The 23175-nt window shown below is 34.2% G+C and overlaps 4 protein-coding genes across 5 annotated transcripts; 3 read left to right on the top strand and 1 right to left on the bottom strand.

Moving 5' to 3' along the window:
* Positions 1-191: 191 nt before the first annotated feature.
* LOC110720401 (50S ribosomal protein HLP, mitochondrial-like) lies at positions 192-3732 on the top strand. Its single transcript, XM_021899426.1, has 4 exons — positions 192-430; positions 1268-1318; positions 2862-2956; positions 3102-3732. Exons 2-4 carry the CDS (start codon positions 1285-1287, stop codon positions 3483-3485), a joined length of 513 nt encoding a protein of 170 aa, XP_021755118.1. The 5' UTR covers positions 192-430; positions 1268-1284; the 3' UTR covers positions 3486-3732.
* A 1458-nt stretch (positions 3733-5190) lies between these two features.
* LOC110720399 lies at positions 5191-7414 on the bottom strand. The gene is made up of 4 exons (XM_021899424.1): positions 7284-7414; positions 6779-6999; positions 6605-6668; positions 5191-5879 (listed from the first exon to the last, which is right to left on the bottom strand). Exons 2-4 carry the CDS (start codon positions 6949-6951, stop codon positions 5565-5567), a joined length of 552 nt encoding a protein of 183 aa, XP_021755116.1. The 5' UTR covers positions 6952-6999; positions 7284-7414; the 3' UTR covers positions 5191-5564.
* A 6152-nt stretch (positions 7415-13566) lies between these two features.
* LOC110720398 (caffeoylshikimate esterase-like) lies at positions 13567-19074 on the top strand. Its single transcript, XM_021899423.1, has 9 exons — positions 13567-14114; positions 14223-14479; positions 15807-15836; positions 16490-16616; positions 16732-16878; positions 17813-17943; positions 18056-18187; positions 18317-18415; positions 18677-19074. The coding sequence occupies exons 1-9, from the start codon at positions 14054-14056 to the stop codon at positions 18905-18907; spliced, it is 1215 nt and encodes a 404-aa protein (XP_021755115.1). The 5' UTR covers positions 13567-14053; the 3' UTR covers positions 18908-19074.
* A 1884-nt stretch (positions 19075-20958) lies between these two features.
* Positions 20959-23080, top strand: LOC110720397 (protein ABA DEFICIENT 4, chloroplastic-like). 2 transcript variants are annotated; one of them, XM_021899422.1, is made up of 6 exons: positions 20959-21300; positions 21884-22037; positions 22179-22279; positions 22434-22562; positions 22643-22731; positions 22830-23080. In XM_021899422.1, the coding sequence occupies exons 1-6, from the start codon at positions 21250-21252 to the stop codon at positions 22984-22986; spliced, it is 681 nt and encodes a 226-aa protein (XP_021755114.1). In that variant the 5' UTR covers positions 20959-21249; the 3' UTR covers positions 22987-23080. The 2 variants fall into 2 exon arrangements, with proteins under 2 accessions (XP_021755114.1, XP_021755113.1); XM_021899421.1 differs by having other exon boundaries at positions 20960-21300; positions 21809-22037.
* Positions 23081-23175: the final 95 nt, after the last annotated feature.

Raw genomic sequence — 23175 nt, 5'->3', positions numbered from 1 at the left:
ATCAACAAAAGTTCAATTCAATAACGCAAATGACTAATATAATAAATAATAAAAATAAATAGTAAATAACAAATTTATTAATAATTTAAAGTTTAATACCTTGCTCAATTGCTCTGATTTACGGCTTTAAGCCTTGAATTAGTAGTCATAGATTCTGAAAGTACAAAGGAGGGGCAAAATCGTAAAGGGTTTTATGTCTTACAAAGGTCAGGGTTTCGATACCCAACACCTTTTTAATTTTACAGAAAGAAAACATCGAAGAACCCTAACTTCTCCCTGACTTCCTCTCCCCTCACTCTCATTCAAAGACCGACGCCGCTTTCAGATCGACGTTGGCCGCACTCCGCCGACGGCCGACCGGCGTTCGCCTGCTTGCCTTCAGCCTTCTCCGAGTTCTCTCTCTTCGACAAATCAAAACTTCAGTCTTCAGGTTTAGTTTTTAATTAATCTATTTTTTTTTGTAAATTGTTAATTGAAATTGTGATTTCATACATTTGTATGTGAATATGTGATTCTGTGAATGTAATGTAAAATGTAGAATGTTAAATTGTTAATTGTTAATTGAACATGAGATAATGATGATTGTATTTGGGTATTTGAAGAACTTGGGTTTTTGTTGAATTATTGGAATTTCTACGAAGAGAAAAGAATGGCTACGAGATATTCAAGCTCAAAAAGTGGCAGAAGCATTAAATTTAGGTGAACTTTAGAGTGGGCAAGGATTAAACCAAGAGCTAGGCATAGGTAGGCCATGTGATACTTGTTTATTCCGGTTAATTACTTTGCTTCTTTAATACACAAAAGTTGCTTAGACTTGCTGAATATTATCCAATTCAGTTCTCAAGTAATGATTTGGTAAGGCTTCGATTTGAGCTAGACTACTTTGTTAAAGAAATGCGAAGGGATGATAGGTTTCGAGAAGCTAACGATCTTAGCCAACTTTCTATATATGATGCTTGTTGAAATCCAAAAACATAAATCTTTCAAACTTGTTGTAATTGACATGTATTGTGCACACTCAAATTTTATTTTGAATTGAGATATTTGATATCCCTGAATTTGTTTGGAGAGTCCGAACCCATAACGAGCAAATCCTGGAATCGCCACTGAGGGAGAGGATTGCCCCCTGCCCCTTTCTTCTTGGCTACTGACTTTTTTGTACTCATTAGACTGTCTTTATTTTCATCACATTTCTACTTATGCAGATTACCTTAGGCATTATATGCATTTTCTCATATCTGTGTCTTTGTTTCTCGTCATTGGACAGGCATATCAAAGTAAAAGATGTCATCTTCTCTGGCTTTGAAGTTATCTCGTGGTATATGCTCATAATATTTTTCATATTACTTTATATTTTGATTTCCATATTTATTTGTCTATCAAGTGCTTTTTAAATGATTAACAAAATAAGTAGTGAAAAACCATGATCAGCATTTTAGATTCTGATTATCTTTCGTTCTTCTTATTGGACTGATCATTTGATCTTAGATTTTTCCTTTATTTATGCTGTCGTACTGGACCCTTTGCAAAAAATTTCTAACATGTCATCACCAATTCCCCTCCCCCTAACATGGAAAAGAAAAAATGAAATATAAACAAGGGGAGTAGTTAAGTTACTCTGGGGAGAAACATATAATAGTGCAGTGTACAAAGTACATACTCTTGTGCTTGGATCAAGGGAGTAAGAGTATTATGCTTATGATATATCAAAACATTATAATTGTACTTGATCATGTGTCTAGAAATTATAGGCACTATATTTGCTCCATCTAGAAATTATTATTGTTGCTTAGAATCCATAAAGTAGATAAGTATTTTTATACATATTGTGTGCACAGACTATTTTCAAATCTATTCATAGGATGTCTTGCCCTTGTCACCCTTGTGAATCAGGCTAAACTACCAAATTCATAGTGGATGTTTTCTTAGCAAAAAAAGGTTTTGTTTTGATCTTATGGGATGCTTTCTTGTACCAGCTCAATCAACCAATCAAAGCCTTAATCCCATAAGTGGTATTCTTTCTTGTACGTGCCTATAAAACTTTAGATAGCACACTTAGTTTTGACTTCTAAAATGTTCGGGGAACCTTTGCAATTTTTATTCTGAAGGTATTAACCTCTATGCCTCATGGTAATGTTAAAATTCAAGTAAATTTGTCAATGGAACCTTCAATATTTTTCTTAGTAGCTAAAATATCCAAAGAATTTATGAACCTTCTTGTTGAACTTTGTGCTTCCTAACGATGGTCTGTGTACCTCTGTCTCTCACTTTGCACCTCGGAGTTGAGGACTTGATGCTCAGTGCACCTTTCACTTATTCAAACTAAGGTGGTATGTGCTGTGATTCTGTGACTATTTGTTATTCAGCTGTGTTTATCATTATTACAATCAAACGAGGACTTGGAAGCTCTTCCAAATTAGTTATTACTTCTCAAAAAAAGTACTTGTAGTGTGCTAGACTGCTAGTTTCTTGGACAGTGACTTTTCACTGGCTACTTTATGGGGGGAGGGGAGGGAGAGGGGGACATTATTGTTGGTTTACCTGTGTTCAGAGTAAGACTCTTTACGTTAACCAGGAAAGTGGTTGTGCTAGTTTGTGTGTATTGAGTATTGACCATCCCATTTAAAGCCGCAACTATACGAGTTTCTGATTCATTTGCAGTAAAAAAAAAATGAATTTGTGGCCTACCCAGAGTACCCACACTCACTTTGCTAGCCTATCGGTCCCTGACTCCCTGGAAGTGCTAACAGAAGCTAATTCAATTCTAAATTTTTGCGGTTGTACTTAAAATGGAAGATCTTATATGTTCTAATTCTTGTTCTGAGGTTGACTTGGTTTGTTTCTTGCAATATGTGTTGTAGGGGGGCGATCATTGCTGGGTGGTCTAACCAATGGTAGTGGTTCTAGTTTACTGAGATCTACGTGTGAGAACACAAGCAACCACCCCCATCCCCAGGTATGCTACCCTCTCTGCTTTACTTTACCTTCCTTGCAGATTTCATATGCTATTCACCACAAAACCCAAACATCCAAATAATGCTGAATTGTTGCTCAATGAGGAAGTGGAAAATATAATTGGCACATTATATGAACGTCTTCAGGTGTTGCAGCAGCTAAGGACTTTCATTCAGATGAGGACAAAGCTTACAGTTGTTGATAACTCTGGAGCTAAACAGGTAATGTGCATACAAGCTCTAAAGGGAAGGAAAGGAGCAAGATTGGGAGATACTATAGTAGCTTCAGTGAAAGAAGCTCGTCCTGGGGGGAAGGTGAAGAAAGGAGATGTTGTACGGGCTGTTGTTGTGCGAGCTGCCATGCAGCGAGGTCGCTGTGATGGAAGTGAGGTCAAATTCGATGACAACGCTGTGGTGATTCTTAATAAGCAAGGTGAGCCTGTTGGGACCCGAGTGTTTGGCCCTGTCCCACATGAGCTTAGGAAGAAAAAGCATCTCAAGATTCTTACAATGGCCCAACATCTTGCATAATCATTTTGTGACCATTAGTGAATTTTTTAATCTCGTCGTTTTTTATGTTGAATGTTCACTCTTTTATAGGATAGTTATAAGGTAGATTGGAGGATTTTTTTTTAGTTTGATTTGGTTGTCAACTAATCATAAAGGTATCACAAACTTGAAATGTGATGACTACATAAACAATTTAGGCCCTAAAGCTGTTGATGTTTCTGCTAATTCTCATTGATTACTCTTGTGTTGACTGTTGAGGTTTCCTTTAGTTTATTTTTGTCATTACATGTTACTAATTCTGATGGTGCTGATGAGTTTGAGATCTATTTCATCAACGTGAAAACCTTTTAATAATTTGGTGGGTTAGAGGTTACTTAGAAGAAATAAGAAAAAATTAGAGTTGAATTAAGTTAGTTAGAGGATAATTAGGGATATGGGTTTCCTTTCGCAAAAAAAAATGAATATGATGGTTTTTTTTTTTAACCAAAAAGCTTTTAAAAGGTTTTTTTTCGCAAAATGGTGCTTTTAAAAGTTTTTTTCTAACAAATTTGCCTTCGTTAAATTGTTACTGTATGTCTAAATTTAGCAAGAAGATTATTTGAGGATGAAAAAGAGTTTTTTTTTTTTCTTTACTTTATTTAAGAGAATTCTTTTTAAATATTTTGTAGCCCAATTTGATTTTTTTTTTGGGCCTAATCTAATTTATTATAGTAATAATATGTAATGAGTACTCTGATAAAAATAATGCAGTACATCTAGAGAACTTAATAACAGAGCAAGAGACCTAAAAATCTTGCAAAAAGATTTTTAATAAGCTTGTTCCCTATAAATGATATAATATTAATAATAATAATCCTACTATGAATTCGAAATTGTCAAAAGAAAAGGAGTTAAAGTATAACTATTTCAATCAAATTATTAAAAAAGTAAAGAATGTCTTTTTCTAACCAACAACAATTATGAAAAAGTAAGGTTCAAATCTTATAAGAACATGCAAAGCATTAATCTTGCAAATTACTACCTAACATCTTAGCTGTTACTTAATTGTCGTCGTACTATATGATTAATTTATAATTAATCTATATTTTGACTAAGCAACAAAAACTCATCACCCAAAAACTACGAATAAAAAACAAACACGAAGAAAATAAGAGTGATAAAGTATGGTATTGACGTATTATTTAACCCATTAAATCATGATATTGACATAATACCAATGCCAAAGTTTTTAGCACTTAGCCAAAAGACTTGATCTTAACTTGATTCTTAAAATAAGTATGTGGTTGAATTCTTCAAAGCAGCCTCCATATATGTCCATTTCTTCACTTTGTTGTCTTCTTACCAAGTCTATTAAATTAAAGTCCTGGATTATCAACAATTACGGAAGACTAAATACATACCGAGATTTGGACTAATCGATATACTCCTCGAAAATTTTAATTGAATATAGTTTGTATAGCTATCGACGTATTAGTCAAATCTATTCAAAACACGAGCTTTTGATAATACTAGTCAATGGAAGGTGCATTCGAGCTCAAAAATGGGCTTGCAAGTTTGAGTTGAATCGAGCCTTCTCAACACAGATCGTTAGCATTCGAGCTCAAACTTGGGTTAGCAAGTTTGAGTTGAATCGAATCTTCTCAACATGCATCATAAAGACCCTGATTGTGGAAATTGCACCTAATCCATGGGATTGCTCGAGGATCTTTGGGAATTGAGGCACGAGTTAAAGAACAATGGAGTCGATATAATAGTAGCAAATGAGCGTATATTTACACCATAAGTTACAAGGTCAGACCACTCTCAATGGCTCTCTATACAAATTTCTCTTACAATCTTCTTCCTCTCATATAGTACAAAAAGAAAAGAGACCACACCTCTGGGTTGTCTCCCTTGGTGTTCTTTCTAGTAGAACATCATCCTATATACAATGGCAAGACAATTTTCTCTCCAGCAATTTTTTCTACAAAACCAAAAACATATCTTTTTCGTCAAAATCCGGAATTCCTTGACAAGAAGTTTGATGCAGTTGCTTATGCAATGGCAGCTTCACTTCGATCATTTGTATATATACAGTTAACCAATTGAATTTTCCTTTCTTTACGCCACAGCAGTGATGCCTGAATTCTGGCGATCCCTGTTGAGGCAATCAAAACCTTCTACTCTAACAGTGGGGGATTTGAGACCAAACTTCATCCTCACACCACCAGACTTCATAGACGATGGTGATGGTGAAGATGATGCGGATGTGGAAGGAGACGCGAGTTGTAAAGTTGACAAAGGGGATAAATTTTCATCCCCAAACTGCGCATCCTGAACTATTGGGTTAGAAACTCTACTAGGTGGTGATCCACAAAAAAATGGGGGTGATGATGCAATCTCTCTAGCTGAAGATCTTCCGTCGCCATGACTTTCCTGCAGGAACAACAACACAAGCAGATTAGCAAATTCTGTTCTTTGAAAAACCGACAAAACACACGAAGAAGTTATCAGTCGTAAACAACTGATTTCCTTTCGGAAACAAGAGTATAATTAAACTCATCAAACATACTCAATAAGCAACATCTTGTTTAAATACAACTTAAACACAAGATCTTTACACAATAGTTGAATCTACTTAAATAATCATCTAAAACCACAAAATCGAACACCAGATCTTTACAACCACCACATCCAAAAAAACCTACAACATAACATATTCGACGTATGATATAATCATCTAAAACCAAAAATCGAACACTTGATCTTTACCACAACCACATCTAGAAAAACCGAGGCCGGCTACGATGTTCCACACATGTAATTAGGCATAAAGGCTATATTTTAACCATACAAATATACAATCAAACAATAAATCTTTGAATCAAAACCATCCATTAAAACACACACAAACAGGGTCATATTTCATCAAAATCAAAGAAAAAATTAAACAATAGTCTCAAATACACAACTTTCCAATCACTTAAACAGATCAACCTTTAAGATTTAACATAATCAGCTAAAATCAACCATTTCTTCATACAAAACTATGTAAATCTCATCACAGAAGATAAATCAAACCATATACAGCACCAAAATTAGAAACTATTCCGTATTTAATTATAAAAAATCAATAAAATGAAAATTAAACATGAATTTACCTTGCGAAGAATCATGTCAAGAAGATCAGCACCAGCTTTTGAATCACAAACATCGTTTTGTTGGCTATAATCAAAATCAAACCAACCAAAATTCAGCAAAAAAATCCAAAAAAAAAAAACCTAAAAATCAAAATCAACTAACAAATCAAAATTAAGAGTAAAATTAATAATTACCTTCTCTGCCATCTCAAAGACATGGTAAGATTCGTTGCTAAAAACTCGATTCGCCTGGGTTTCGGGCAAACAAGAACAGGACCTTTACGATCCGACAACGATACTCCACTTGGGCCCCGGAATTCTTCACAACCCACCACCATGGCGTTCTGTTGAAGCTCCCATCGATTCATTTTTTTTTCTTTTTTTTTTTGGAATTATTATATGACAAAAATTAACGCCTGAAAAAAAGAAATTCAATTCAGCAAATTAGTCTTAAAGATCATCAACCCAGCTCATAGATAGAATTAATTCCAGATTTTTCATTGGTTAATTTTGAAAATTCCAGCTAGATCTAACCCAGAATAATCACTGGTTAATTTAGAAAAATTCCAGTTAGATCTAACAAAATTTCGAAATTATAAAAATAGGGTTTTTTATGGTTAATTATAGATGAGCTAGATCTGAGCTAAAATTAGATATGAAAATTGAGGAATTAAATTGGGGAAATTGAAGAAAAAAATACCTGGAAAAATCTCCGAGGAGAGAGAAAATGATGAAATGGAAGAAGAAAGGGCGAAAGAGAGACTGAGGAGGAAAAGAAAGATTTATAGGAGGATAAAAGGAAGCAGGTGACCTACTTGAAAATGATGAAACGACGACGTATTAGAGTGAAATTAAGGTAGTACGGCGTCGTATGATTGTCGGGGAAGAAAGAGCGTGCGACTTTGGTTTGTTGCCAACTTGCTATCACGTTTATTTGTGGTTGACAAGGAAAGGGTGATAATTTATGTGTGGGTATAAAACTATTATACTGTACCAATTTTGTATAGACCAAACACATAAACAATTTAATATTCCCGAAATGGGTATCTACAAAGTATTGACTCATATGGTAAATACTGGATCTAAAACTGTGAGGGTTGAAGTAGAACTATGAGAATTGAGGTCTGACCAAGGCGTCATCCTTTCCCACAAATCTTGTCTAATCATTTTATCATTGCCTAAAAAAACACTCATTGTCAAATTTAACATTTTGTGAAGCTGAGAAGAGGAAATCTTGTATGTGCTGATTAAAGGGAGAGGCTTAGTTTTTAATTATATCAATGTAATCGACTAATAACAACATATATGACCATGATAAGATTTTTTTTTTAAAAAAAAAAATAAAAAAAATAAAAAAATAAAAAAACTAGACAATCAAGAGAAAACGTCTGGACTAATTATGGAAGCAAATATAGATTATAACATAAAGTAATTTTCGCAACAGTCAAGAACATGCAACATTTTAAGGTTACTCAGTCAGTGGTATAACATACAAAGCAAATATAGATTACAACATAAAGTAATTTTCGCAATGGTCAAGAACATACAACAGCAAGATATAAAAACTCTTGTGTGCGTACTAGGGGCATACCGTTAGTTCCTTTGATCAAAAAGTACAAGGAAATTGACATCATAAAATCATAAACAAGAGTAAAGTTTCATATTCTTTCAATGTGTGGAACACTTGTTTTTTCTACTTTGAGTTTAACAAAGGGATATAGCTAATAATAGCTACTAACACTAACAAAAAATGGAAATTTTGTGTTTACTACAAGGTCCAATTGGCCCAAAGGGCAAATATTTCCAAGTCAACCTCGATGAAATTTACAACGTGCCTAAAATCAGAGTAGCGGTATTTTAGGTATGGCAGTCTATGTTGTACAAGGAATAAGGATAGCCTTCTAAGGCTATATGTAGTTCATTTTATGTTTGCTTAGGGTTCGTTTGGCATCATTGTGGTTTTCTGTTCTTTGGTTTCTTGTTTTTCAAAATCATATGGTGCATGTCATATAATGAATCAAAAAATAGTTAAATTTATTAAAACCATGATAATTTTGAAAACTGACAAGCGAAAAATGGAAACACATTTTTCTTGTTTCCTGTTTTTGGTTTTTTGTTTTGAGAAAAACATAAAACAAAAAAACGATGCCAAACAAACCCTTAATTGTTTGATTTAATTTGAACTTGTGTTTTTCTAATTTGATCCGAACTAATATTTTATGATATGATTTGATTGTTTGGTTTAACTAAGGTTTGAACTTATAAGTAAGTTAATTCATAAGAGATAGCATATTAAATAGGCTATATCTATGTAATTTTCACAAGTTTTTTTCAGCACGGATTAAATATGTTTAGTATGAAAAAGCGTTTATAAAAAGATAAGGTAGATTGAACTTAATTTTTCTTATTAATTTTTTTTTTTTTTAAATTATAAAAAAATAATTAATACGAAGTAAGTAATAAGGTCCTTGCGTAATGCATGTGAACTCAATATAGCCTAAATGTTGCCTAAAATGGGTTGACATGTTCTTGTACTAAGTTTTTGCCATCTTGCGACAATCTTATACAATGTGTAAATTGAATTGATAGGTTTAATATATTTATCCTTCATCTATGGTGGGGTGAGTGTAGCAGGGTACACTGTAAAAATCACCGGAGCCTATTGTAATAGGTTTCTAAAAATAGGAATCGTAATCGGAACCTGTTCAACATGTTCCTAAAAATTGGGAACCGGAACTTACAGGTTTAGGTTCCGGTTCCGCAACATGGTACCCTATCTTTCAAAGTAAGCTTAATGTTTACTTCATTGTCTAAAATATTTAATACAAAATTATTACAAATACTTATATTAATACCATTAATTAAACCTTTGAGAGTAAGATGAATAAGAGGAGGGAGATAGTTAAGTGACACAACTTTTATACTTAATTAGGCTTAAATTGTAGGTTTCAATTTCATATACCATATAGGAAACCTATATTAACAGGGTACAATGTAGGTTCCAGGTCCAAAATTTATTACCCGAAACCGGAACCTGTTGCAACAACTTCCCATTTTTATTACTCGGGAGGTTCTGATTAGAGATCAGGGTACCTTTAATTTCTGCTCACCCCTAATCCATGGCATATGTACTAGCAATTAACCATTTAACCCTCGTCAAACTTTATAAGGGAGACAACTAACATATGAAGTTGATAGAGATAGTAGAGTTTTGTATATATAGTGGATTGGTTGTCCGCTTATAACTATATACATGGGAATGTATAAAATCGTAGAAATACAAGTAAAAGATCAATTTAAGGTGTTGTTTGATTGACATTAGCATAAGAGCTAGGTAAGATTCATATATAAAGATTCAATTATAATTATCTCCAATGAGGAAGTTGTATTTCCGTCGGTGAGTAAGAGTTTCCTTAGAAATTTGAACTTTTTTATGGTCAATCTATACCCCTGTTTTATGAAGCAACTCTCTATAGCAATTGCATGTTTAAAGGTACATTAGGGAATTTCCCTCGCGAGGAGGAGTTTCTAATGTTATTTTCATTACCCAAAAAAAGCATATTTAAAGGAAGTGTAATATCGTTTTATCTGTTTCTCATATATACTTGTAAATACTCGTCGATAGAATTGATCCTAGATACATCATACAAGCACATAACCTAATTATTCCGTATTTAGTTGATTAAAGAGCTAACCATAAGCAAGCAAGTATCAAAGCAAATCATCATTGTGGAGAATAAGAAAACTCATTCCGATCCATAGCATTGATTGCTACGCCGTACATTTTACAATGGACTATAAATGCAAGTTTTAGAGCCACCTTAATACCTTGTTGAGGAAATTTCATGACTAGGGAGCTTGTTAATTTCCTTTTGTGTATTCAAAGAACTATAAATACGTTTCTAGTCACTCTCATTCAATTGAGGACGATAACTCAATCACATTAAGTTTGATCTTGTTACGGAGTAACAAGATTTATAACATAAGCTTTAAATTTATTTCATAGCTTACCTTTTATGATGCACCGCACGAATGTATTCCACACTTGACCCAAAAATATGATAATACAACTCCCAAACCACCACCACACTCTTCTCTCATCAATGCATTAGATCCGAATATTATTCCTTAATAAGATTGATTAAACAACACTAAACAAAAGTAAAGGCATATAAATAATTGTACTTGAACATTATATTATACACTGAAATATACATACTATATTACATACACATAAATTAAAATAAGATCTTGCTAACGAATGCCCCCGAGACGTTAAATAAACATTTAAAATATTGTCTAAAATGGTATTAGTTTGGGAAAGCATGATAAAATTACACATCGATTGTAATTAAAGTTCATTTTAAGTTAATCTTTCTAATTTTAATAGAGGTGATAAAAAATCGGGCCGGGCCTTAACACAATTTCTCATGCCCAAACCCGTAAAATTGTAGCGGGCTTGTCGGGTCAAAATGGGCTTTTCGGGCCGGGTTCGGGCTTTTAACTAAAAATGTGTTTTTATGCTTGCCCAAACCTACTCTATTTTCGGGCCAGATCGGACCGGGCCAATGTTGATAAATTCTTTTAACTAGTTTATCCAACGTTTAAGAGACGTTCGTTAGCTTCTGCCGTTAAAATAACCTTCGGAAGGACATAGGAAAGGAGTACGAGCGCAAAATAAGCAAGAGAGGGTTTAGTGTTAGACAGTCAAACTATTCCAAGATACACCGTATATCTCCTCAAATACCAACAAATGAAAACATGCCACGTCATAAAGATACTCCAAAGTGTAGATCTCCATGCAACTGTATGTACTGGATAATAACTCACACGCGCTGAAGGTGACAGAGAGGGAACATGTAGTGGGACCCATGTTAGAAGTGTAAAAGTCAAAAGCATGGATTCGGCGCGTGATCTGACTCCTTGATCTCATCCTTGCTGTCTATGACTAAGCAAATTTACTTCTAAAATCCTTTTTTTTTTTTTTTTTGTTGTCCTTCCCTACTTTCCTTCCTTCATGCTAGTGGGCCCACTATTATGCTAGTACCAACTTTTTTTGTAATTGGGCTCCACTTTTGCTTCAATTATGCTAGTTTGGTACTATGGGTCCAATTCCATATAAATTTGGGCTCTACTTTGCAAAGATTTTGGATCACATGTCCGATATCTACTTATTTATGACTATTTTTTTATGTCGGATCTTTAAATTTAGGGTAATGATAAATATAAGTAATTTTTTTTTTTTGAAACAATGATAAATATAAGTATTAAATATGTTTTTTAAAATGAAATTAAGTTGAAAATTTATGATTAAATTACTCGTCAGTCGGTGTAATTAATGTTAATTTATCTTTCATATTTTATTTCTTAGTTTTTTTTTATACATATCCCTTATGACTACATTACCATTTTACAGTAAACTTGGTAAATGGGTCGTTTGGGTCATTTGGGTAAACTTGGTAAACGGGTCGTTTGGGTCATTTGAGTAAACTTGGTAAACGGGTCGTTTGGGTCGGGTTGATTTATATTCTTATTGGGTATGGGCCAGGTTGGGTCAATTTGAGTTTCGGATCAATACTTAAGGTTGAGCTCGGGTCTGTTCAAGTTCAGGTTAAAATCGGATTGGTTCACTTCGGGTAGGGTCAACTTTGGGTATTGGGTCAATTTTGGGTCTAGTCAACTCTACTTCGGGTCAGATGCTGGTCGGGTTGGGTTAGTTCGGATTCAAGTAATTTTCGAGGCAATTTTTAGGTTGCAGGTCAAGTCATTCATTTTGCGTCGGGTCCAGATTGCCACATCTACTTTATACCGAGAGACCGTTTGGTTGGGGGTATTCAACAAATGGAAAAGTAATCAACTACCCTTATTCTCCTTGATTTTGTTTGTTGGACATTTTTTCATTCTCATTACTTTCCTAAAAAATCTTCCAAACTGATTTTCCACCCCCACCCCACCCTTACCACCCATCCACCACCCAGCCCATTGTCTCCCCTCCCCCGCTAGGGTGTTGAGTGTAGGGGAGGAGCAACTTGTGGTTTTACATAGTGGGGGAAGGGTTTTTCAGGGTTTTGTGCACGAATGGGGGAAGCTTTTTGGAGGGGGCAATGAGGTTGGGGGGAGGTGTGACGATGGAGGTTGGGGTGGTGGCTGGAGAAGGTAGAAAATTGAAGGAAATAGGTGGTTGTATCTTGTATGGTTGTTGTGTGGTGGTAGTATGGCGGCATGTTTCCCTTCCTTTATAAAATTATAAAAAACAAATAACATAATAAATCTAAGGGTTTTCCTCCATTCACCTTGTTTCCCTTTGTTGAGCTCATTCCCTTTCTCTTAGTTGAACCAAACAACCCTTTTAAGTTCTTTCTTTATCCCCAATTGTTTGCATTACTTGGACTTTTGTGGGAGGGCTGAAAAAGGATAAGAGAAGTTGCAACCTTGAATAATACCTCGTACAAGTTACAACTAGACAATATTATTGTTATTTTGTGTATTTTTTTTCACCATGTGCATGAAATAGGGTTTATAACAGCATAACATAATAATTATTTTTTTCATAAATAATAATATGACATAAGTGAAACTTAGAATTATATTGTTAGTATGATGTTGATAACTTTTAGGATAACTTTATTTGTTTTTTCCCTCTGTGCTTGTATCGTGAAATTTTCCAATGAGATACACCAAGTTATAAATAATTGCACTCAACTATCCCCTTTGTCCACAATTATTTATTTATTTCTTTTAAGGTCATTCACAAATTATTTCCTAACGAGTATTACTTATACAATTCAGGTGATACAGATTCCTCCATTTACTTTCTTTATCTCACATTTTCACCTACCCTACTAAATTCCTTAATATGCGTGTCTAAATATAACATGAAGATTATTTATAAATGGAAAATGTATATATATAAAAAATAAACAAGCGATTCTCATGGAAATTGCTATAGAAATTCAAAATTCTATCCAATATCAAATTTGCATCAAAAAACATTAATGTTGAATGGTTGATGGGAAGTATTGATGCATGGTTGAAGGAAATATTGATGTAGCAAATCCAACTAATAACTACAGAGAACTCTTACACCACCAATGGCACCAACTAATTCATACAATATATCCTCACCCTTAAATTTTATTAGATTTTTTTCCCTAAAAAACAATAAAAAATTCTCAAAAAACACTTCAATGGCAAAAAATAAAATAAAAAAAATCATCCAATCTCCAAATCTATTAGGGTATAAATATGATTGTTGATGAATTTGATAATTCCACAACTTAACCCAATTTGCTTTTTTTATTCATGCAAACATAGCTCAACCCCTTTATCCCATCTTTTTCCTTTTCCTACTTCCACTCTCTTTATCTCCACCATCATTCCATTCACAAACTTTCCCAAATTTCCTTTTTTTTTTTTTAATACAAATTCTTAATTTAATTTTCTAATTATTGTAATTCCCCTTTTTCCAACATGGCGTTGAATTTGGCTAAGTCATACTCCACCAACAACGACCAATCTCCTCTTGACGATGGTATTTCAAATAAAATAAAATTACCCAATTTTATTCTATTTAATTTTTTTTATCTCAAATTTTATTTTTAGAAATTTCTAGAAAAATAAAAAATTGGGGTTTTTGTAGGTAAAAAGCGAAGAATTGGGATAAATTGCTGCAGTTTTGTTGTGGGTGGAGGAGAGAGAAAACAGAACAAGAAGAAGAAGAAGAAAAACAGAGAAGTGTCAGCAATGGCGGCTTCTCAATTATCGTCGAAATTTAATGGCATTTCCGACGATCTTAAGAAGATTCTCGATGCTAATATGGATCAAGCTCCTGCTCGTCGCCGTGCTCGTGACGCTTTTAAGGATGTTCAACTCTCAATCGACCATTGCTTATTCAAGGTTTCAATTTTTCTTCGCAATTTTATTTAATTCGTTAAGTTTTGTTGATTTTTTTTTAATTCAAAGTTTTTATTTTTTGGGTATTTTGATTGATTTTAATGGGTGTTTTTGTACGGTAGTGGTGAAAGATGGGAACTTTAGTAATTTTGAGGGTGAATTATGACGGTTATGTAGTAATTCGGGTCGGATTTGGTTGTCACGTTACTAGTTTAAATTATAGGTAAAGGCTATCAATGTGTTGTGTTTAGGGGTATTTTTATTTAGCTTCACTTTGAGAAATTTACCATCTTTGTATTGGTTGATATTGGGCTCTTCTTGGAAGTTTGAAATGCATGTAATTATTATGTCAGAGAACAGAGAACTATAAATAAAGGTGTGGGTTATATATAACAATAGAGTAGTGTATCAGTGTATATAACAACTTGGTCAAAAAGGCTGGAGTTTGTTGCATTTATAGTTGTAGGGGGTGTAATTTTAAATGACATTATAAGCACCATGTTGATTGTTTTTTTAATGAGACCAAAAGTAGTTGATATTGTGTACTTGTGTACCACTAAGTCAACACTGTGTCACACTGTCACCAAGTAATGCGAACTACTTCCTTCGGTCCATTACCATTAGTCCATTACCCTATCAAATGGGGCAATCTTAGTGAGATGGACGGAGTATTAGATTTATATGTAAAAGTAGTGCCTTGTGGGCTTGTGGCGGTTTATCTTTGTTTGAATCTTTGAATTTAGGAGTAAGGTACATACATCAATGACTTGGTTGTTTTAGGCATTTGGACTTTCACTATGATCACGGATTCACGGTGCTCGAGCCTATATTAAAGTGTCACTCAAAATCAATAGTGTGTCATCTAATATTATATTGTTTATGGAATTGGCACATGATGGTTGGTTGATTACTGAATGGAGTAAAACACAAACATGGATAGTTTACTTGTTTTTGTCATTTGGGTTTTTACTAATTACATATTACATGAGTATACATTCTAGGTTACAGTAAGTTACTGCTTTATTTGGGACTGTACCTCATCATTCATATGGTTGAAGCTAAGGTTTTACCTGACTATTGGAAGTTTCACATTACTTTTGAGTTTTGATATTCAATTTTATTGATGTTGTGGTTGTGCTTGTTCTAGTGCTGATACTGTAAATAGTAATCCATTGCCAATATGTAATTTTGAGGATTTATGATGGGTTAAAAAATATGTTGCTTATTGATTTCAGTATTTTGAATTTTCTTTCAATCATTAATCAATATTGGTGTATGAGACTTCTTTTATTTTGATGTTTATTTTTTCATTCTTTTTTACATGCTACAGATTCCAACTCAGGGTTTGAAGATGGAAGAGGTAATGACTGTTATCTATCACTATTTGTTAAAAGCTCTTGAATCTTTCAACGAGTCCAAAGCTCCTCCTTCTACCCCCCTAGCTAGAAAAAAAGTAGTAAAAGAAACAAGGGAGGAACAGCCTGCTAATATATAATTATCAATCCAAGTTGAGCGTCTTGATTATTGTTTAGTATAATAGTATATGTTTAAGTTTAACTACTAATTTTACAGCAAGCTTTCGCACTTGTGTAATAGTTATAACTTAAACAATTTTGTGTCTTTTTGCAAAAAACGTTTTGATTTGATAGTCTTGGTTAATTTAATGGTGAGCCAGCCTATATGAAATCTGATCTTGCGGACAAAAAATCCAACATGAGTGTTTCGCTGCTGCTGCTTTAATCTAACTAAGAACATGTAAGCTACACACACTAGAATTTTTAGGGCCTGAGCAAAGGGGTAGCAAGCTGTAAGTGGTAGGCTGATTGATCGCAGTCATTGTACCCTCATGTCACTATGTCAGTTTACACTGGTGGAAAGTACTTGTAAAATAGAATCCAAAAAATGACATCCCCTCCTCTGGCTGTATAATCTTTTTGATGTAATACTCCCTTTTTCTGTGTGCAATGTTCTATGTAAGTGAAGTTAATTTGTTTTTTTTTTTTCATTGAACAGAAGTATGAAAAGAATTCAAGAGGTTTGGAAATTTTCACCAAAACTTGGCTGCCAGAGTCGTCTCCTCCAAAAGCATTAATTTGTTATTGTCATGGCTATGGAGACACTTGCTCATTTTTCTTCGAAGGCATGTACCTTCCCGTTGGGTTAATATTTGGGTTATTCATCACAAATTTTCATAATTAAAATAGAAAATTATCTTGATGGTAAAAGTTCAATCTTTCTACTTTGTTAGTTTGCAGGAATTGCTAGAAAGCTGGCATCAGCTGGATATGGGGTTTGTGCAATGGATTATCCAGGTTTTGGCCTTTCAGATGGTCTTCATTGCTATATTGAAAGCTTTGATCAGCTCGTTGATGATGTGGTCGAGTATTATTCCAAAGTTAAAGGTAATTATGGACACTAATATGGCACTCTTCAAAGGATTTTTTTTCCTTAATGTATTGCCTGGATCTTTTGGCTGGTTTTGACAAATTTTTGGTGCTTCATGTTGATGTTTGCATCCCATAATCAGTTCTTGCCTTACTAACTTAGTGTATTGAAAGGTCGAAGGTGACCTGGCCAAAAGAGATTCCATCATAATATGCTATAAGCATTAAGCAATACAGGATGACACTTGTACATTTAGGCCTTTCTGATGAGTTCAATGGAAAGAGAATAAATCATTCTGCTCGTTGATTCTTTTTCACCCTCGTGACATGTCTTTCATTAACTGATTATCATTTTGGTGGAGAAAAAGCGAAAACATTCTGATCTTCATTGTCACTCGTAATTTTGTTAATTTACTCATTTTTCTGATTCTTCCCTTTCAGCCTTCTTTTTCTTTCTTTTCTTGGATATCATATTGGCGAAGTAGAAAACAGAACATTCTCATCTTTATCGTCTGCAACTTTTTAGTTACAGAGTCAAAATTCCTATGAAACGTGTTTGAAGTTTTGGTTGTGAAATTATCTTTTCTCATCAGAGATTCCTATGAGTTCAATCAAAAGCACATTTTTCTGCAATAATTTACAATTATCTCATTTTTTTTTTTTCAGAATCTCTTTCTTGTTATTCTATATGAATAATCAATACAATATTACAACGGTCCCCTTGTCAAGTCAGGATAATGTTTATGACAATGTTCCTTATCTTGTGATAATTAATACAATGTTATGTTGATATCATTTTCTTGCTTCGTCTATTCATGGGGTCTATATGGATAACTAATTCAATGCGATTCTTTAATGGATAATCACTGACTGGAACCATCTGATTTCCTTCACAAATTTCTAGCTGTATTGCCTATATATAAGCTGCTGACCACTTATTTTTCTGTAGCAGAAAGACCAGAGTTTCGTGGCCGTCCAAGCTTTTTGTTTGGACAATCAATGGGCGGGGCTGTGGCTCTAAAGGTGCACTTTAAGCAACCCAATGCTTGGAATGGTGCTGTTCTATTGGCACCCATGTGCAAAGTACTTTTCTTTCATGAAATTCTTACAAGCATCAACATATACATAGTGCTATTAAACCTGTGTGCATTATTGACAATTGCTGCCTTTTTTTTTTTCTTCTCCTCTTGTGTAGATTGCAGATGACATGTACCCCCCATTTATTGTGGTCCAAATTTTACTTACCATAGCAAAGTTTCTTCCCAAATCGAAAATGGTTCCACAAAAAGATTTAGCTGATTTGGCATTCCGTGAGAAGAAAGAAACGGTAACCTCCCACCCCTCTCCCAACTCTTTTCCCCCTCGGTTGTTCCAAATTGTTATTGCATCCCATTTTCCTAACTCTTGGCACTAGTACAGAACACTAAATATATTTTTGTCGCATTCTTGAGTTCAGGCAGGCTATAATGTCGTTGCTTACAAGGATAAACCACGTCTGAAGACAGCTGTTGAGCTGCTTCACACAACAGATGAGATAGCTCGTCGACTGGAAGAAGTAAGTGATTTCTGTTGTCTTGTAATCTTATATATTTTATAAAATAAACTGGTGTGCTTTTTTAGGAGAAATAAAATGACATTTACTGCGTGCAAATTTTGATGGATCCTATTGATTTTTGTACAAACACTGATGTACATATCACTTTGCAACTTCCATGAGATTCCAGTCCTCCAGCTAGTATTATGCTTACAAAAAGAGTAGGCCATTGAGTATATTTTGTAATCTGACAGATTGGTTCTCTTGTTGATAATTGAATAGGTCTCATTGCCGTTGTTGATCTTACATGGAGAGGCTGATGTAGTAACTGATCCATCAGTTAGCAAGGCATTGTATGAGAAGGCAAGCAGCAAAGACAAAAATCTTATTCTTTACAAGGATGCTTACCATTCACTTCTTGAAGGGGAGCCAGATGATGTTATTTTTCGCGTATTTGATGATATCATCTCCTGGTTAGATGACCACAGCAAGAACGACGTTAATCAGAGCTGATGAAGAAAATAAAGGAAAACAAATATTTTTTATAAGCAGTATTTGTTCTGTACAAAAGAAAAATCACAGGCTTTGAAAAGTTTTGGTGCTAGAAGCATTGTTATCTATTGAAATTTTCAGGTGAATATGCAATAAATATTTGAAGCAGTAAAATGTTTTGTTGGATATTTTCTTGGCTTAACTCTAGTCTACTAGGGAAATGATTTTGGCACACCTAAATTGGTTTTGGCACACCTTTATGAGAACACAGTTTTCTATGCTCTTTTCACATTGTGCCAAAATCAATTTCCAGTGTTGTAGTGTGAATTAATGTATTTTTTACTTTTCCAAAGGGAGGGGGGGGGTGGGTGTAGTCTTTGACATATGTGATGAAATATACTAATCTAGCTTCTTAGTCCAAGTCCTTACCTTGACCATCCACAATTAAGTCCATTGTGATTGTTACCATTCTTACAATGCCAAAAGAACAAATATAATGTGTTGTTTTAAAATCAAATTAAGTTGCTTCATGTCTTTTTAAGTGGCGGTGAGCCCTGAATGGTTGCGGTGGTGGTAGAGAACGTGCGTAGAGGGTTAATGAAGCGGAGGGGAGGAGCAAAAAAAAAATATAAATAGAATAATGTCAAGTAATAGGCGCCTAGGCGGTATTTAGAATATGCAGTACTATGTTGCATACCTGATTATTTATTTATTTTTTTAGCCTAAATACCGGGTGCCCCAGAAATTCTTGGATTTATATGTTTGTAATATGATTGAATGAAAAATTTCCTTTTTCGAAACAAACAAACTAGCTATATCGTGAAATGCGGCAGCATAGGAACCTCATGACCTTTAATAGTTTAGGAATTTTCTTTGCATAAGTTGGGTTGTTGGACGACCCTTACACAGGTTGGCCCAACATCAAGCGAAGAGAGGGTTTCAAACACCAAGTGGACTGGGGAATCTTAGGGAGCACCTCGATGCTTAATCTTATCAGGTTCATTTGTTTGTGTGGAAACCAAATTTAAAGGCTAAGATACATGAAATCAGATCAATTAGTCAGTCACCCAAAGGCTCGTGATGGCCTGAATTAATGAAGCTTGGTAAGTTGGTCACAAAAAAGGAAAATATGACATTTTTAAGGCAAAGTGAACAATTTCAATCACCCAAATGACCCCTTGAGGTCCCGTGGGGTTGATGGAAAGCTCCCCAACCTCTTTTCTGTTTGAGTTTGGAAAAGTCGAAAATCATCCAAAACTAAAGGCTATAATCCACGATTTTTGACCAATTTCAAGATTATTTTTTTCCAAATTTAAGTGAATGCAAGGAATGTTTCTCGAGGTCATATAAATTGATTTGAAACAATAAAATGTCAACCAATTGGTCTATAAAGTCATGAAATTGAGTGTAGTTCAAATTCAATTGCATTGATAATCAATAGCCGCAAGAGATGATCACCAACGTAGCATCTCGGGATCGTATTATGGTGTTGAAAATTCTTCATCAATACATAAAAAACCTAAACCAAATCCCATTCATTTATTCTTACCATACCATTGTTGATACCATGTCAAACAACCAATTTGTTACTTAGTACGAATACAAACATAATATGTTAAGAAAAGGCATTATTATTGCTTAGTATATCCCCATATTTACCTAGGTACTAAACAATTACTCACTCTAATTTTAGAATAAAATGTTTCGACATTTTGCACTATTCAACTAAATTACGTTGGCTAATATTAGTGATTTATACATAAGAAACAAATATAACAGTGAATACTTATTAAAAACGTTTTAATGAATAATCTATTACTAACATTCAATTGTTATAATTTTTATTTATCATTAAATTATTGGTCAAAGTTTAACATTAGGATATGCACCAGGAAGCAATAATTCACTTTTAAAAAATCATGGGGAGTATCAATATGATAAGCAAGCAACTTAAAAATCCCAAAAATGAGCACAAAAAAAAGAAGAGACAAGCAAACAAAAAGGAGCCCACATGGGAATGACTGAATGAGCAGTAGTATGAGTCATAAAATCAACAATTTAGATGAAGTCATGACAATTTTAGTCAGTGGAGCACTTACCTTACCAGGGCCTAACAACATGCCATTGCCAGCCTACCCTTCTTTTTTCCTCTAATGGGAGGAAGTTTATCTACTTTCATCACCCATTTCCTTTTTTTCATGAATCATGATTATGTCAATATTAATTCACAGTTTTCTATATTTAAGCTATAATTTTATCATAAATGTATAAGTGGGTTCTAATTTTCTTCATTTTTGCTAACTTCACAATTCATTATACTTTCTGGGTCTTTTGGAATTAGTGCTGTTTTTATTTTTTTGGGTATGGCTTTTTCTTCCTGCTTTGCCTTTCATCCCCAGATCTCTTCTTCCAAGGTACCCACTTTCTTTTTTTGAGTTTTAAGCTTTTTAATTGACTTCAATTTTATATCCCAATTATCAAACTTTGAATTCAATTGTTTCTGATGTTGTGCTCAAAGTTTTGATTTTTTTTGCTGTTTGCATCATCATTTGTTGATAATTTTGCTGAATTTCATCTGGGTGTTGATCAAATTAACTCCTTTTAGTATGTATTTTTGGTTTCTGAATAATTCATGAGCATTTTTTGGTGATTAAAAACAGAACATTCACCCAATTGATTTATTTGATTATGCTATATATGCTTGGTTTGCATGCAAAGTAGTTGAAAAGTTGGTTGAAAGCTGAAAAATAACAAAGATTTAACTGCCTCTAATCCTCTATAAATCAGTGGCAAAAATGATGCATTGTTAATGTTCCAGTGTTTAAGTGTCAGAACAACAATATATACTGAATGATTACAGTGAAATCTCCCTCAAATTCTTTAATATCGTCCAATTTTATGATTTAAGGTTGTTTGATGTAGATTGATTGCCGAGTTTTAGTACATAAAATCCATCATAAGGCAGGATTAAGTCCAAGTTTAGCTCTTTCTCATCAGGGTGTAAGCACTGAAATTTATAGCCAGCAAGTGTCTAAGCTAAGACCTGATGTAAAGCATGATTGGTGTTTCCTTGGAGGGCTTAGAATTGATGTTAGACCGAAAGTAAACAAATTTGTGTTTTCGCGGAAGAATTCTGGAGTATGCTATTCTTGTAAGATTTCTCTTCTTAATCCTGAAAATGATGGTTTGCTCAAAGCCTGTAACATGTGATTATCAGTTTTTATCCTTTTCGAGTTTATAATCTCAGGTTCGACCTTTAACCCAATGCAGCATACTTTGCTTGTTATCTCAGGGTTGCCGGATCCTCAAATTGCTACCAGTGCATTTACCATAGGGACAGCAGCTGTCCTCCCGTTTTACACTCTTATGGTTGTTGCTCCGAAAGCTGAACTTGTAACTTCTCTGAACTAACTGAACTATGTATGAAATTTTTTCTTGGTGTAACAGTCATCGTTAAATAGTCTAAATGAATGTTACACCAAGGAAAGTGTTTATTTTGTGCTCTTCTATTATGTGTATGACAGTATGATTACTGAATATACTGCAGACAAAAAAGACCATGAAAAGTAGCATACCATATGTTGTGTTTGGCCTTCTGTACGCTTATCTTCTGTACCTGTCGTGGACTCCTGAAACTATACGCTTGATGTTTGCCAGTAAATACTGGTTACCCGAGGTTAGTTTGTTTGGCATTAACATATTCAAATACAAAACAAATTTATATTCACAATTTTGCATTATATGGATGATATGTAGCTGCAAGGTATAGCGAAAATGTTTTCCAGTGAGATGACATTAGCATCAGCATGGATTCATCTGTTGGTAGTGGACCTCTATGCTGCTAGGTCTCTTCTTCCCTCTCCCCTGCTTACTCTAGATTATGGTGTTCCTATTATAATCAGGCATTGAATTAAAAGCTCACACGCTCCTATTTTGTGAACAGGCAAGTTTACCATGATGGTCTACAGAAAGAAATCGAAACCCGGCATTCAGTCTCAATGTGTTTGCTTTTCTGTCCAGTTGGAATCCTAAGCCATTTGATCACGTCGTCACTGACCAAACCTGCTGAGAAAACTAGACATACAGATACTATTATCTAATTCTTCAGAACTGTATTTTCAGGCTTTCGTGAACTACTGTATTACTCCGTAGTTAAATGTGCAAAGGAAGTTGCTGTCAAGTTTTAGTTTCTCATTCATACATCATGCCAACATACCAAGATCTCCTTTGCAATACAGATCAACGAAATTGTTACTGTAATGAAGATAAACGTAGTAGGATCAGCATCA

Source organism: Chenopodium quinoa, unplaced genomic scaffold (genome assembly GCF_001683475.1).
Source record: "Chenopodium quinoa cultivar QQ74 unplaced genomic scaffold, ASM168347v1, whole genome shotgun sequence".
In the NCBI taxonomy this organism is placed as follows: Eukaryota; Viridiplantae; Streptophyta; class Magnoliopsida; order Caryophyllales; family Amaranthaceae; genus Chenopodium; species Chenopodium quinoa.
This window is presented reverse-complemented; position numbering and strand designations above follow the sequence as displayed.

Bases quoted from the DNA above. Each gene is read 5' to 3' on its own strand.
- LOC110720399 (XM_021899424.1), bottom strand. From the start codon at position 6,951: ATGAATCGATGGGAGCTTCAACAGAACGCCATGGTGGTGGGTTGTGAA. The intron at 6,669-6,778 runs GTAATTATTAAT...TTTTGATTATAG, and splicing joins TCTTTGAGATGGCAGAGAAG to CCAACAAAACGATGTTTGTG. The intron at 5,880-6,604 runs GTAAATTCATGT...TTGTTCCTGCAG, and splicing joins TTGACATGATTCTTCGCAAG to GAAAGTCATGGCGACGGAAG.
- LOC110720397 (XM_021899421.1), top strand. From the start codon at position 21,250: ATGGCTTTTTCTTCCTGCTTTGCCTTTCATCCCCAGATCTCTTCTTCC. The intron at 22,038-22,178 runs GTAAGATTTCTC...TTGTTATCTCAG, and splicing joins TTCTGGAGTATGCTATTCTT to GGTTGCCGGATCCTCAAATT. The intron at 22,280-22,433 runs GTAACTTCTCTG...AATATACTGCAG, and splicing joins TTGCTCCGAAAGCTGAACTT to ACAAAAAAGACCATGAAAAG.
- LOC110720401 (XM_021899426.1), top strand. From the start codon at position 1,285: ATGTCATCTTCTCTGGCTTTGAAGTTATCTCGTG. The intron at 1,319-2,861 runs GTATATGCTCAT...TATGTGTTGTAG, and splicing joins GGCTTTGAAGTTATCTCGTG to GGGGGCGATCATTGCTGGGT. The intron at 2,957-3,101 runs GTATGCTACCCT...GAACGTCTTCAG, and splicing joins GCAACCACCCCCATCCCCAG to GTGTTGCAGCAGCTAAGGAC.
- LOC110720398 (XM_021899423.1), top strand. From the start codon at position 14,054: ATGGCGTTGAATTTGGCTAAGTCATACTCCACCAACAACGACCAATCT. The intron at 14,115-14,222 runs GTATTTCAAATA...GGGTTTTTGTAG, and splicing joins CCAATCTCCTCTTGACGATG to GTAAAAAGCGAAGAATTGGG. The intron at 16,617-16,731 runs GCATGTACCTTC...GTTAGTTTGCAG, and splicing joins TTGCTCATTTTTCTTCGAAG to GAATTGCTAGAAAGCTGGCA.